The 11,480-nt window shown below is 39.7% G+C and overlaps 3 protein-coding genes across 3 annotated transcripts; 2 read left to right on the forward strand and 1 right to left on the reverse strand.

The window, feature by feature from the left end:
- Positions 1-135: 135 nt before the first annotated feature.
- On the forward strand, positions 136-2,716 carry LOC111797494 (ent-kaurene oxidase). The gene is made up of 8 exons (XM_023680503.2): positions 136-546; positions 641-801; positions 882-1,043; positions 1,111-1,251; positions 1,320-1,574; positions 1,652-1,813; positions 1,902-2,096; positions 2,174-2,716. The coding sequence occupies exons 1-8, from the start codon at positions 378-380 to the stop codon at positions 2,486-2,488; spliced, it is 1,560 nt and encodes a 519-aa protein (XP_023536271.2). The 5' UTR covers positions 136-377; the 3' UTR covers positions 2,489-2,716.
- Positions 2,717-2,768: 52 nt separating this feature from the next.
- LOC111797493 (lysine histidine transporter-like 8) lies at positions 2,769-6,786 on the reverse strand. The gene is made up of 5 exons (XM_023680502.2): positions 5,974-6,786; positions 4,446-4,579; positions 3,689-4,116; positions 3,463-3,594; positions 2,769-3,396 (listed from the first exon to the last, which is right to left on the reverse strand). Exons 1-5 carry the CDS (start codon positions 6,354-6,356, stop codon positions 2,911-2,913), a joined length of 1,563 nt encoding a protein of 520 aa, XP_023536270.1. The 5' UTR covers positions 6,357-6,786; the 3' UTR covers positions 2,769-2,910.
- A 1,645-nt stretch (positions 6,787-8,431) lies between these two features.
- On the forward strand, positions 8,432-11,164 carry LOC111797612 (thylakoidal processing peptidase 1, chloroplastic). The gene is made up of 6 exons (XM_023680666.2): positions 8,432-9,477; positions 9,981-10,049; positions 10,125-10,193; positions 10,326-10,412; positions 10,503-10,570; positions 10,775-11,164. The coding sequence occupies exons 1-6, from the start codon at positions 8,773-8,775 to the stop codon at positions 10,890-10,892; spliced, it is 1,116 nt and encodes a 371-aa protein (XP_023536434.1). The 5' UTR covers positions 8,432-8,772; the 3' UTR covers positions 10,893-11,164.
- The last annotated feature ends 316 nt before the right edge of the window (positions 11,165-11,480 follow it).

An 11,480-nucleotide genomic window follows, 5' to 3' on the forward strand; every position in this document is an offset into this window, starting at 1 on the left:
AGTGCATGAACATATTTCAAATTCCAAAGGGATGATCATCATCGTTCATCACTTCCTTCCCAAATGGAAACAGACGCGGAAAAGGAATCACAGCAAAAGCGCTACCCAACAACAATAAAATAACGGAACCCGAAGTTTTGATTTTTAAATTCTGTTTTTCTGAAATTGGAAAAAATAATTAAGAATCATAGAGTTTGCTTTTAGTTGGCGTTTTTGCTGGCTTTGCATGTTCGTACTGCACAATGCCACCGCTGTTCTTTTCTTAGCTTTTGTGTTCCCCATATCAATTGGTCTCTCGATTCTCTGCCACTCCCCTTTATAAGAATCCCCTCCTCGCTCTTAGCCACTGCCACTGCGAGTTTCTCTGTTTCCAGAAAATGGCGATTTTTAATGATCCTCTCGGCTCCTTGCAGCATCTCCTTGACACCCTTCAGGCTCCGACGTATGCGGCAGCCGCCATTCTGGGTGTCATCTCTTTCTTACTTGCGGGTTTTTTCGTCGCCGATTGGAGAAAGAGTCGCCGGAATTTTCTCCCTCCGGTGCCGGGTAACTGATTCTCGATCTGATTATAGGGGTTTTAGTGGTAATGATGTGAAATTGATGATCTAATGAATTTTGGAACGGTGGTTTGGTTTTGTAGCGATTCCCGGGGTTCCGCTGCTGGGGAATTTGCTGCAGTTGAAGGAGAAGAAGCCTCACAAGACGTTTGCACGGTGGGCCGAGAGGTACGGTCCGATTTACTCTATAAGAACCGGCGCCTCCACTGTGATTGTTCTGAACACCGCCGAGGTCGCCAAAGAGGTATGAATTACGGCTGCTTTCCGGCCAACTTTTGTCTTCTGATTCTAACTCTGCTCTGTTCTTGTCTTGATTCTTTTAAGGCTATGGTAACGAGGCACGCTTCCATGTCCAGTAGAAAGCTAAGCAAAGCACTCACCATCTTGACTTCTGATAAATGCATGGTTGCTATGAGCGATTACAATGACTTTCACAAGATGGTCAAGAAGTACATATTGGCCAATGTGTTGGGAGCTAATGCACAGGTTGTCTCTCCCTTCTTCTTCTCTTGATTTGGGTTAAATCTAATAGTTTGATCTGTTTCATTTTCAGAAGAGACACAGACAAAGAAGAGACAGCATGATAGACAATATTTCCAGCCAGTTGTTTGCTCATGTGAAGGATTCTCCATCAGAATCTGTCAATTTTCGAAAGATATTCGAATCGGAACTCTTTCGACTGGCGCTTAAAGAAGTGAGTTGATTCTGTTCTTCTGTTTAGAGAGGAGGATAGATATCTAACTTCCATGATTTCACTGGCAGACAGTTGGGAAAGATATCGAGTCGATATATGTCGATGGGCTCAGTACGACGTTGCCAAGGGAAGATCTGTTCAGGGTTCTCGTGATCGATCCGATGGAGGGTGCTATCGAGGTTGATTGGAGGGATTTCTTCCCATATCTGAAATGGATTCCCAACAAGAGTGTGGAGAATAAGATCAGGCAGATGGATTTTCGCAGGCGAGTGACGATGATGAGCCTAATTGAGGAGCAGAAGAAACGAATTGCTGCAGGGGAGGTAGTTCTTTGTTGTCTTGAACTGAATCTGCTCTGCTGCAGAGAGTTCTTTAATGTCTTGGCTTGAATCTTTAACAGGAAACGAATTGCTATGCTGACTTCTTGTTGTCTGAAGCAAAAACACTGACAGAACATCAGATAGCTATGTTGCTTTGGGAGACAATCATTGAAACCTCGGACACTACCTTAGTTGTAACAGAATGGGCTATGTATGAACTTGCCAAAAATCCTAAACGACAGGCAACTTCCTAAGAACACTACCATTTCTGTTGTTTTGCTTGTCTGTCCAATTCTTAAAGTCATTCTATGAAACCTTTTGACATTGCAGGACTATCTATATCAGCATATACAGAATGTCTGTGGCTCTGAAAAGCTTACTGAAGATGACCTGTCGAAGCTACCGTATCTGACTGCTGTGTTTCATGAAACTCTTCGAAAGCATAGTCCAGTACCGATCGTCCCGTTGCGATATGTGCATGAAGATGCCCAGTTAGGCGGGTTCTTTGTTCCTGCAGGGAGTGAGGTGAGCCATCCTGGAGCCTTTGATGAACCCTCCAGTGTAATTTGATTTGACAATGTGTGATGATGTTTCGTTCGCAGATTGCCGTGAATATTTACGCCTGCAACATGGACAAGGATCGTTGGGAAAGCCCCGAGGAATGGAAGCCAGAGAGGTTTCTGGATGACAAATATGATCCAATGGATCTGCACAAAACCATGGCCTTTGGAGGAGGGAAGAGGGTGTGCGCAGGTGCTCTCAAGGCAATGCTGATAGCTTGCACATCCATTGGAAGGCTTGTTCAAGAGTTTGAGTGGAAGCTGGGGGAAGGGGAAGAGGACAAGGTGGACACTCTTGGCCTCACTGCTCGCAAGCTCCAACCGCTGCACGCAATCGTAAAGCCAAGAATCAGCTAATGAAACGTCCTCCGCCGTCTTTAGACTGTCGAATCTCGAATAATTAACTATCATGAGACTCTTTTGGACGTCATCAGAGGCTGAAGAGAAGTTAGAGTGTTTTAGATCAGTTTATAATAGAAGGTGTGCACAGATAAAGAGTTTTAGCTCGTAATAAGTTGGAAATTTAGCTGAATGATACTCGAGTGATGTGTTGCATATTGCCCGGTAATCGAATGCATTTTCCAACTGCTGAGATTTTGATATCAGAAACGAAACCATAAAACATAGATCGACAAAGTAACAAACCAGATTTTCCATGTTTCGATAGAGAATTTTACGAACTTTTTAACTATATCCACGAAAATATCGATATATGACACACTTCTAGGTAGATCTCATTTGTTTAGAACTGCTGCTCTGCTCTGATGATGATTCTTTGATCAACTGGGTTTGAAGAACTTCAACTTTAGTCCACTGGTAACCAAACTCCAGATTCCTCCGATTGAGAAAGCCAAGCTAAAAGCAATGCCTAGCCAGCCCAATGTCCAGTGGAAGTACCAATTGAAGCTGAATTTAGTAGGTTTTTTCACGAGAACCCACATGAAGCAAGGGTAAGCAAATGTGACTGGAAGAGTGAGTCCTCCTAGCAGACCAGCCAAACTGGAGAGGAAAGGAAGTGCTACTCCTATGAAGAAGTTGACAAATCCATAGAAGACACGGAAACCAGAACGGACCCAGATCGAGCAAGGGCGGTTGGTACGACTTGTGTAGCTAGCTTCAAAGTTGTCGAAAACGGGCATCGAGTAAATTTGGAAACTGCTCAAACAATTGAACACAACTAGAAGGAAAGTGATGGCAAGAAGCCCTCTGGGAATATCATGGCCGTGAAATGCATATATAGCATTAAGCATCCCTCCTGAAGGCATCTGCGAAACAATAGTCAATCGTTAACCATCCAAGCTCACTCGAAATGAACAAAGATAGATACTCACAAGATTTCCATAAGCCCAATATCCACCAATAGCAACTGGAAACAAGCATGCTGCAATGAAAAAATACGCAACTTTGGCTCCTCTCCACATGGGAACATGAGCAGGGTGCTTAAATGTTGATGGCATTGTTGCCTGAGAGACACCAAAACAAACATAATTCAGATTCAACCAAAGAGAGCAACTCGATTGACGGTAAGGGGTTTAGAAAGTGATGCAAAAGGCACACCTGAATTTCCAAAACCAAGTTATGACCTCTGAAAGCAAAGGCTATGATTCCAAGTGCATTCATGACAGAGAAAACAGAAGAAGAAGGCGATGGCATTGAAAGGGGTTCGTAAGAGATCGTGAGAGGCCTTTGCTGGCTAACAGAGAGGACCCAAACCATGGTGGAGTAAGTGATGGCAGTCACAGCTCCAATAAGAGAAAGTCCAGCAATTGAATTGAGGTTTGGCAATTGAGAAAGAACAATGCAGAGAGATGTAAATACAAGGTACCACTCTACAGTTGTTAAAGGATTTGATGAACACAGCGGCCCACACACTACTTGGAAAAAGAGCTTCATTGTCTCTCCTCCAACAATGATCAATGCGGTTGCAGTTCCTGCTGATAAGTAGGCAGTTGGAAATACAGCAAGCCATACACCCAATCTTTCCCCTGAAAATTATACAACAAAATCCTTTAACCAATGTGTTGAATACGCTTCAGTGATGATTGGATGGCACGGTTCCGAGATTGAAGGATGCTGTTTAACATGTTTCTAATGGAAATTGCCTCTTGTTCGCTTTTGCCCATTACGTATCGTCGTCAGTCTCACAGTATTAAAACACGTATGCAAGGGAGAGGTTTCCACACTCTTATAAGAAATGCTTCGTTCCCCTCTCCAATCGAGGTGGGATCACAAACCTCTAATAATTTCTTAAAGAAGATGACATACAGGTCTATAAAAGTTGGTATTGGATTTGTGAAGTGCAAGGAGATCTTACCAAATGCTGCTTCAGCAAGCTCCACATATCTGTTGTACCTTTTGCCTGGCACTGCTTCGTGAAGCTGAACCAGAATCCACAGGGTATAAAGTTGCCAGCAATAGGCTATGGTTAGTGATAGTATTCCCCAGCTCCTACAAAATTACCACAAAAAACAGATAAAACCAAGTCAGAGATGGTTACGTCAGATCTTCTATGAAATTGAAATCTTTGTCTTTGTCTTTGTCTCTATCTCTGTCTCTCTCTTTCACTACACCCAGAAACTCAAGAAAGCATTTGATTTGGGGACCATGACATGTAACATGTTAAATTACCATTTATTGCTTCATATGTTTTGAAGCTTCCTTCCTAAAATATGTTATGAAAATTACCAAGACCCGATTGAAATTGATAGCGGGGCTTAAATAGTAATTTAACTTTTGTAATACAATAAAAACTTTGCAAAAATTTGATTTTGCTTTCGTTTGACCTAATAATGATTTAGAGGCTGAAATTATGGCAGGTGGGCATCATGTAAACCAGAAAAAGTGGAGATATTTCGAGTAGGACCCAACAAAGATCATACATTTCTGTCTTAATCCATTAAAAAGTATCCAAAGATAAGATGACCCACCAAAAACAAAGGTGTCGCATTTTGGGAGCAAAAGCGAAAGGTCATCAAGTGTTGTCCCTCTTCCAATCTAAGAATGCATAAAAGAACTTTTGTGAATTGAAAGCTTTGACTAAGTTGACAGGATTTCACATTCCATTTTTATGGGACCATTTTCACCCGTGTTGTTATTCGTTACATTCCAAGTTCACCCTAATCGTTATTGTCCTCTTTGGACTTGCCTGATATATTTCTGGGCTTTCTCTTTTGAGTTTCTACTCAAGATTTTAAAACGCGTCTATTAGGGAGAAGGTTTCACACCTTATAAGGAATGTTTTGTTCCCCTCTCTAATCGAGGTGGGATCTCACAATCCACCTCCTTAGGGGCCCACATCCTCACTAGCACACCGATCGGTGTTTGGCTCTGGCATCATGTTGACAAATATTGTCCGTTTTAGCTTATTACATATCGCTCTCAACCTCACGATTTTAAAACGTATCTTTTTAGGGCTAGATTTCCACATCTTTATAAGAAATGGTTCATTCTCCTTCCCCGAACGAGTGGATCTCACACCCCCACAGCCCATTATCCTTGCAAAATTTACTATCAACTTTATTTGTAGTGGTGGGGGAAGGAGCACCATGTTGCAAGAAAAAAGACATAGTTCATCTAAAATGAAGCCTACTTTAGGTAACTATGGAATATCAGAGAGTTCTCTAAATCTACATGTAGAAGCAGGCTTCTCAAATGGAAGACTAAACTCTTGATATAATAAGATTAGATGATCTTGTGTATTATCAATAATCAGTCATGTTGTGGCGGTGTATATACCTCTTCTCGAAATGCAAAGCAGAGTGTTTTTCGTTTGAAAATTGACACAAGGCACAACTAGTGATGACTCTATTAATTAGCTCAAAAGATGAGGTTAGAGAAGGTACCAGCCGAGGAAGGCAAAGGCTACGGGCAACACGAGAGCCTGGAAGCCGATACCTGCATTGAGGTTATGAAAGGCAGCGTAGTGAGCGTTGCCATTGCGGGACTCAGTAATGGGAAGCCAAGCATCCTGAGGGTTAAGCTTGGTGAGATGGCCCACCTCCTCTAAGTAACCCTTCATATTAATCAGCACCCTTTTCATGGGAGTCCCAATGGGGCTCAAAAACCTCGGCGATATAAACGACGTCGGAGTCCACGCCGTGGACGACTTAGCCTCTTTAGAAGGCGGCCTAGGCGACCGCTGTCCGGTCGGCGTCAGAATCTCCGGCGTAGACACTCGTGGGGTCGCCGGAATGGAAATGAGCTCCGTCTCCGGCCTCTCCTCCATGGCAAACGCTGCTTTCTTCAGTCTCCGGTAGTAGGTAATTGAGTTGGGGGCTCAGCAGCTGAAGCAGAGGCGCGTGGAAGTGAAGGAGGCAGTGATTTTGAGGGCGTTGATATAGAGAATCAGAAGTGAGAGTAAAGTGAAAGTGAAAGTGGATGAAAATGGAATTACAAAATGGTTGATTGAAGAAGAGCTGGGGTCAGTGGATGATGAAGGGATGCCTAAATTTGTAAGATTGGCTTCATCTTTTTGGACCAGAAATAAGCTGCCGGCCATTGATTCTTTCACTATCTCCGACATAATTAACGCTCATTCGACAAGGAAAGCAAAACCCGCCATTTGAGTGAGACCCCGACAAGGAAAGTATACGTGGGGAGAGTTGGGAGGGTCAAGTTTGAGTGAGACCCCGACATGAGCGTGCGGACCCAAGTCGGGTTTCGAGTCAAGACACAGAACCCGCCATTTCTGTCATCCACTGTCACGCACCACCGCCACAGATAAGTAATGATAACAAAGACACCATTCTAACTTTTTAGGATACATTTTATTTGATATAATATAAACATGAGCTTATATATGTTTTACGTTAAATTAATACAAATAATTTCAACTTTATACTTTCTCTACTTTAAAAAACAATATTTAAAAAATATCCTTTCAACCAAATAAAAATTTTTACTATTAATTTTAATTTTAAATGAAAACCATTTGTTTCAAAAATATCCTATTTTAAAATGGTTTCAAAATTATCTTTTATTTTAAAAGTTTTTTAATTATATTTTTTAATTTTTAAAAGTTTCACTAATACCTTCTAATTAAAATAAAAAATTAAAAATAAAAATACGTTTAAATTTTTTAAAAAAATTGAAATATATATTTACCGATGATACCGCGTTTAAAAAAAAAAACATTTAACCTTCTAAAGTAACACTAAAATATTTGTAGATAATCAATGAGATGTTGTTAGACGTTTTTCGTTGATAAATTGACAGTAATAATTTTTTTTTAACCTTTTTTTATAAATGTATAGTATCAAGGATACTTCTAAAATTTTATAGGTATTTTTTTAAATATAATACTAATGATAAATGTATTATAATTTTTTTATTTTATTTAAGAAAGGATATTAATAAAACTTTTGTAATCTTTTTTTTAAGTTTTAAGGTATTATTAAAACTTTTAAAAGTTAATAGGTATTTTTCAAGAAAAAATATAAAATTTATGGATATTTTTATTAATTTAGATTACATTATATCAAATTTAAATTTATAACTAGTAAATTCACTCATTTTAAACGAAAATTAAAAAATTTAATAATATAGTAAAAACTTTTTCAATAATAAATGTATCCATAAAATAAAGTAAATCAAAAAATTCGAAAAATTAAACTTAAAAAGATGGGGAAATAAAGGTTGACCTTCACATAAATTATTAGTATTTATTATTATTATTATTTGGACAGAGACCTTCAAACAAATTTGTTCCACCAAGAATAAATTGTGACGTAAGCAGGTATGTCACTTTATGGATATCAAACAGCCAACAACATTTACGTTATCTATATGATTGACTCGAATTAATATATCTTTACTTTATATGCTCCAAAACTTTTATTTCTGACCAACAAAATGAAAATAACGGCTAGATGTGTGAACGAGGGACATTTTTGTCATTTCACCAAGTGAGTTGTCCAATTTTTTTGGGTGTCCAAGAAGTTCGCACGAAGCATCCAGCCTCGGAGCTGCTGGCTATATTTTAATCAGTAAAAAAAAGTTGTCCATACCAAATATTTTCATATCAAAAAGGCTAAAATGGCCATCCCTTAGATCAATATTTACTGCCATGCCACCGTTGTACAATATTTTCTTTTTAACGGTACAAATTTGACAAATTTTCAATACAAAAATTTGATATTAGTTTAATATGAGCTATTAAAAGCGGGAGGCGAAATAAACATTAATGAACAAATATTTCAAGGAAAAAAAAAAGAGAATATATGTGGAGTGGCAAAATCGTAAATAAAGACTGCAGAGAAGGCCAAATTCATCAACGACCTTCTTCTTTATTACTCCATACGCGCTAATGCGTGGTGTTTTTTTCCTGCTCACACAATCCCTTTGTAGAATCTTCGCGCTCTCTCCGAAGGAGAGCGCCGGGAGAAATTCCTCCGTCCGTGCCGACGATTAGCTCCCCGTTTTTTCTCACTGAAAACCTAGTTTCTGCTTTTTCAAGCCCCTAATCGCTTTGGATTTTGTCTCCCAACTTAGCGGCTATTGTCGATTCTTCCTCTCTGTCGTTGGCTCACTTGTTTCTCCGACAGAATGACGGTCGTCGGCTTATAGGGTTTTGTTCTAATACATTTCTAGTCAGTGAGGGCTCTCTGCTTTAGAATTTTATTGAGGTTTTCTATATTACAGATATGGCTATCAGGGTTACCGTCTCCTTCTCGAGTTATGTCGCTCAAAACCTTGCAACATCTGCCTCAATACGTGTCGGTAATTGTCGCGCCGTTCACGAATGCTGGCTCCGATCTCGAATTTTTGGCTCGAATCAGAAGCCGGAATTTGACCCTTCCGGTTCGGTGCGCAATTACCGCTCCGACGTTCCTCCGTCTAATTCGAAATGTTGGGTTAAGAATTCGGCATCGGCGTTTGGCACTATCGCCGGAGAAATTGTTGGTGAAAGCTGCAAAAGCCCCATTGTTCTAGGTTTGATCTCGATTATGAAGTCAACTGTAGGTACTTCCGCTTCCTCGCCAATGGCCATGGGCGTATTTGGCGTTTCTTCCTTTAGAGCCGCTTCGATTATCCCATTTTTACAGGGGTCGAAGTGGCTACCATGTAATGAATCGATTCCAGCCTTAGCAAGCGGTGAATTAGAAAGTTATGGAGTTTTTGACAGCGTCATGGACGAGGGCATTAGCCAGCCCCCCAATCCTCCGCGGTTAGAGAAGAGCAGCTGGATATCGCGCTTCTTGAATAACTGTTCGGAGGATGCGAAGGCCATCGCTACAGCGTTTACTGTTAGTGTGCTTTTCCGCTCCTTCTTGGCTGAGCCAAGGTCTATACCTTCTTCATCAATGTATCCCACCCTTGATGTGGGCGATCGTATCTTGGCTGAAAAGGTCAGACAATGCTCTTCTACTGAAATTTTAGTTTTAAATATCTGGAGAATTACAAAAGAATGTTCGTTATGACTGTTGGTTGGTAATTATATGTTTGAATTGATATGAAATGTTCAAAGTACTACGCAAAATTTGATTCATTTATCAAATGTTTCAAGAGCCATGAATTTTACCCATTATTTGCCTAGAAGGGTCAGCTTGTTTTAATTGTCATATGCTGAGTGACCATGGAGGAATGTGGCTGGAGTTCTGCTGGACAGTTTTTAGGATGATGGTGTACATTATGCGACGGACTTTACTTTCTTTTATCTCTCTTGTATAAACCCTGCTTCCTTAAAGGCTTGAATTTCCCGTTTCAGTTGTCAAATGACATATAGAGAGGATAACTGAAGCAAGTGTTTGATGGTTGTTGAAGAAGGAAGAGTAATATGATAAATAACTTGTTTGAAATTGTTGATCACTTTTTTCTTCGTTAACTTAGTCAGTCCTCTTTTGCTTTTCAGGTGTCATATTTTTTCAGAAAGCCGAGTGTTTCCGATGTTGTCATATTTAAGGCACCTCCAATTTTGCAGGTAAGCGTCTACGATCTCTATTTTTATGAAATGTATGTCGATGATCTCTTGTTGAAAATTCTGGTATACTTGCAGGAAATTGGTTATAAGTCAAGTGATGTATTCATCAAGAGAATTGTGGCAAAGGCTGGTGATTGTGTTGAGGTTAGCTGTTTTCATCAGTTTGAATGATTTCACCGAGTCTCGATTCTTCGTTCTTACTGACCCTGTTGAACATAACTCAATTTATAATGGAAGTTTCCGACTCCCTATGCTCATTTTGTTTTATGGCTACAGGTTCGGGATGGAAAACTTTTGGTAAATGGTGTTGCTCAAAATGAGAAGTTTATCTTGGAGCCACTTTCTTATAACATGGATCCAGTGGTATTACATCCCACCCTTGCTGATTAAACACATTTATATTTGGTAGAGCATGTTCACTCAAATTATTGAATGTCATATGTTGTCTTGCAGCTTGTACCTGAAGGCTATGTTTTCGTCATGGGAGACAATCGCAACAACAGTTTTGATTCTCATAACTGGTAATTTGACTATCTCGGATTCGATTTGCTACACTTTTCTCAACAGGGCATGTTATCCGTATAATCTGGCAAGCCAGCTCCTTATTTGTTCTCATTGGGTCTGTTGTCGAATTTCTTTTAGATATTGCATCCAAGTCTTTAGATAATAGTTCAACGTTAACGAATCATCGAAATGGTTCTGAAGTGTTCATTTGGCTTTTCCAGGGGTCCACTTCCTGTCGAAAACATTGTTGGTAGATCAGTATTCCGATACTGGCCACCGTCGAAAGTTTCTGATACTGCGAGTGAGCAAAATTCAGGGAAAGATGTGGTAGTTTCGTGACGCTTCACCATCTGCTATCTTTTTGCAGAGATAGAATCTTTATAACATTTTGATATTGATTCTCAAATTACCCGTCCATTTTTTTTTTCTTCTATTGTTTTTTGTTTGGCCAAGTGCTGAGAGCCAAATTATAACTTTGGATGGGAACTACATTCATCTGTAAATTATCTTTGGTTGAAAACCGTAGCCGCCTTTGTGTTTAGATTTCAGTTGATGACAGATCCACATTGGTGTGGGTAAAGAATTGATATGAAGATGAGAGCGTTTATTTATATTGTTTCCTTGAGATTCATTTGCCCACTTTGTATATATAATTGTGAAGTAGATGGATTCGTGTATGTATTGAAAATGTGTTTTCATATATGTTTTATTGGAGCCCAAAACCCAAAGCAAGGCCCATTTCTTCTTTCTATTTTTGGCAGACTTTATCTTAAAACTCTAAAATCCTCGAATTCCTCAAACAAAAAAAATGTCGTGGCAGCAGCTTTTGGTGAGGATAGGGTTAACTATGAAAGCCCACGAGATGGGGATGTTCAGCAATATGGACACTTCAGCAACCAAAGCTTCATTATATTCATTTGGTTTCTT

This window comes from Cucurbita pepo, chromosome 6 (assembly GCF_057944985.1).
Source record: "Cucurbita pepo subsp. pepo isolate OVF chromosome 6, ASM5794498v1, whole genome shotgun sequence".
Lineage (NCBI taxonomy): Eukaryota > Viridiplantae > Streptophyta > Magnoliopsida > Cucurbitales > Cucurbitaceae > Cucurbita > Cucurbita pepo.

What these genes read in the sequence shown, in the direction of transcription:
- LOC111797494 (XM_023680503.2), top strand. Translation starts at nt 378, where the DNA reads ATGGCGATTTTTAATGATCCTCTCGGCTCCTTGCAGCATCTCCTTGAC. An exon ending in TTTTCTCCCTCCGGTGCCGG is followed by an intron (nt 547 to 640) that starts GTAACTGATTCT and finishes TTGGTTTTGTAG; the next exon opens with CGATTCCCGGGGTTCCGCTG. An exon ending in AACGAATTGCTGCAGGGGAG is followed by an intron (nt 1,575 to 1,651) that starts GTAGTTCTTTGT and finishes AATCTTTAACAG; the next exon opens with GAAACGAATTGCTATGCTGA.
- LOC111797493 (XM_023680502.2), bottom strand. Translation starts at nt 6,356, where the DNA reads ATGGAGGAGAGGCCGGAGACGGAGCTCATTTCCATTCCGGCGACCCCA. An exon ending in ACTTGGTTTTGGAAATTCAG is followed by an intron (nt 3,595 to 3,688) that starts GTGTGCCTTTTG and finishes GGTGTCTCTCAG; the next exon opens with GCAACAATGCCATCAACATT. An exon ending in ATTGGGCTTATGGAAATCTT is followed by an intron (nt 3,397 to 3,462) that starts GTGAGTATCTAT and finishes ATTGTTTCGCAG; the next exon opens with ATGCCTTCAGGAGGGATGCT.
- LOC111797612 (XM_023680666.2), top strand. Translation starts at nt 8,773, where the DNA reads ATGGCTATCAGGGTTACCGTCTCCTTCTCGAGTTATGTCGCTCAAAAC. An exon ending in AGGCTGGTGATTGTGTTGAG is followed by an intron (nt 10,194 to 10,325) that starts GTTAGCTGTTTT and finishes TTATGGCTACAG; the next exon opens with GTTCGGGATGGAAAACTTTT. An exon ending in AGTTTTGATTCTCATAACTG is followed by an intron (nt 10,571 to 10,774) that starts GTAATTTGACTA and finishes TGGCTTTTCCAG; the next exon opens with GGGTCCACTTCCTGTCGAAA.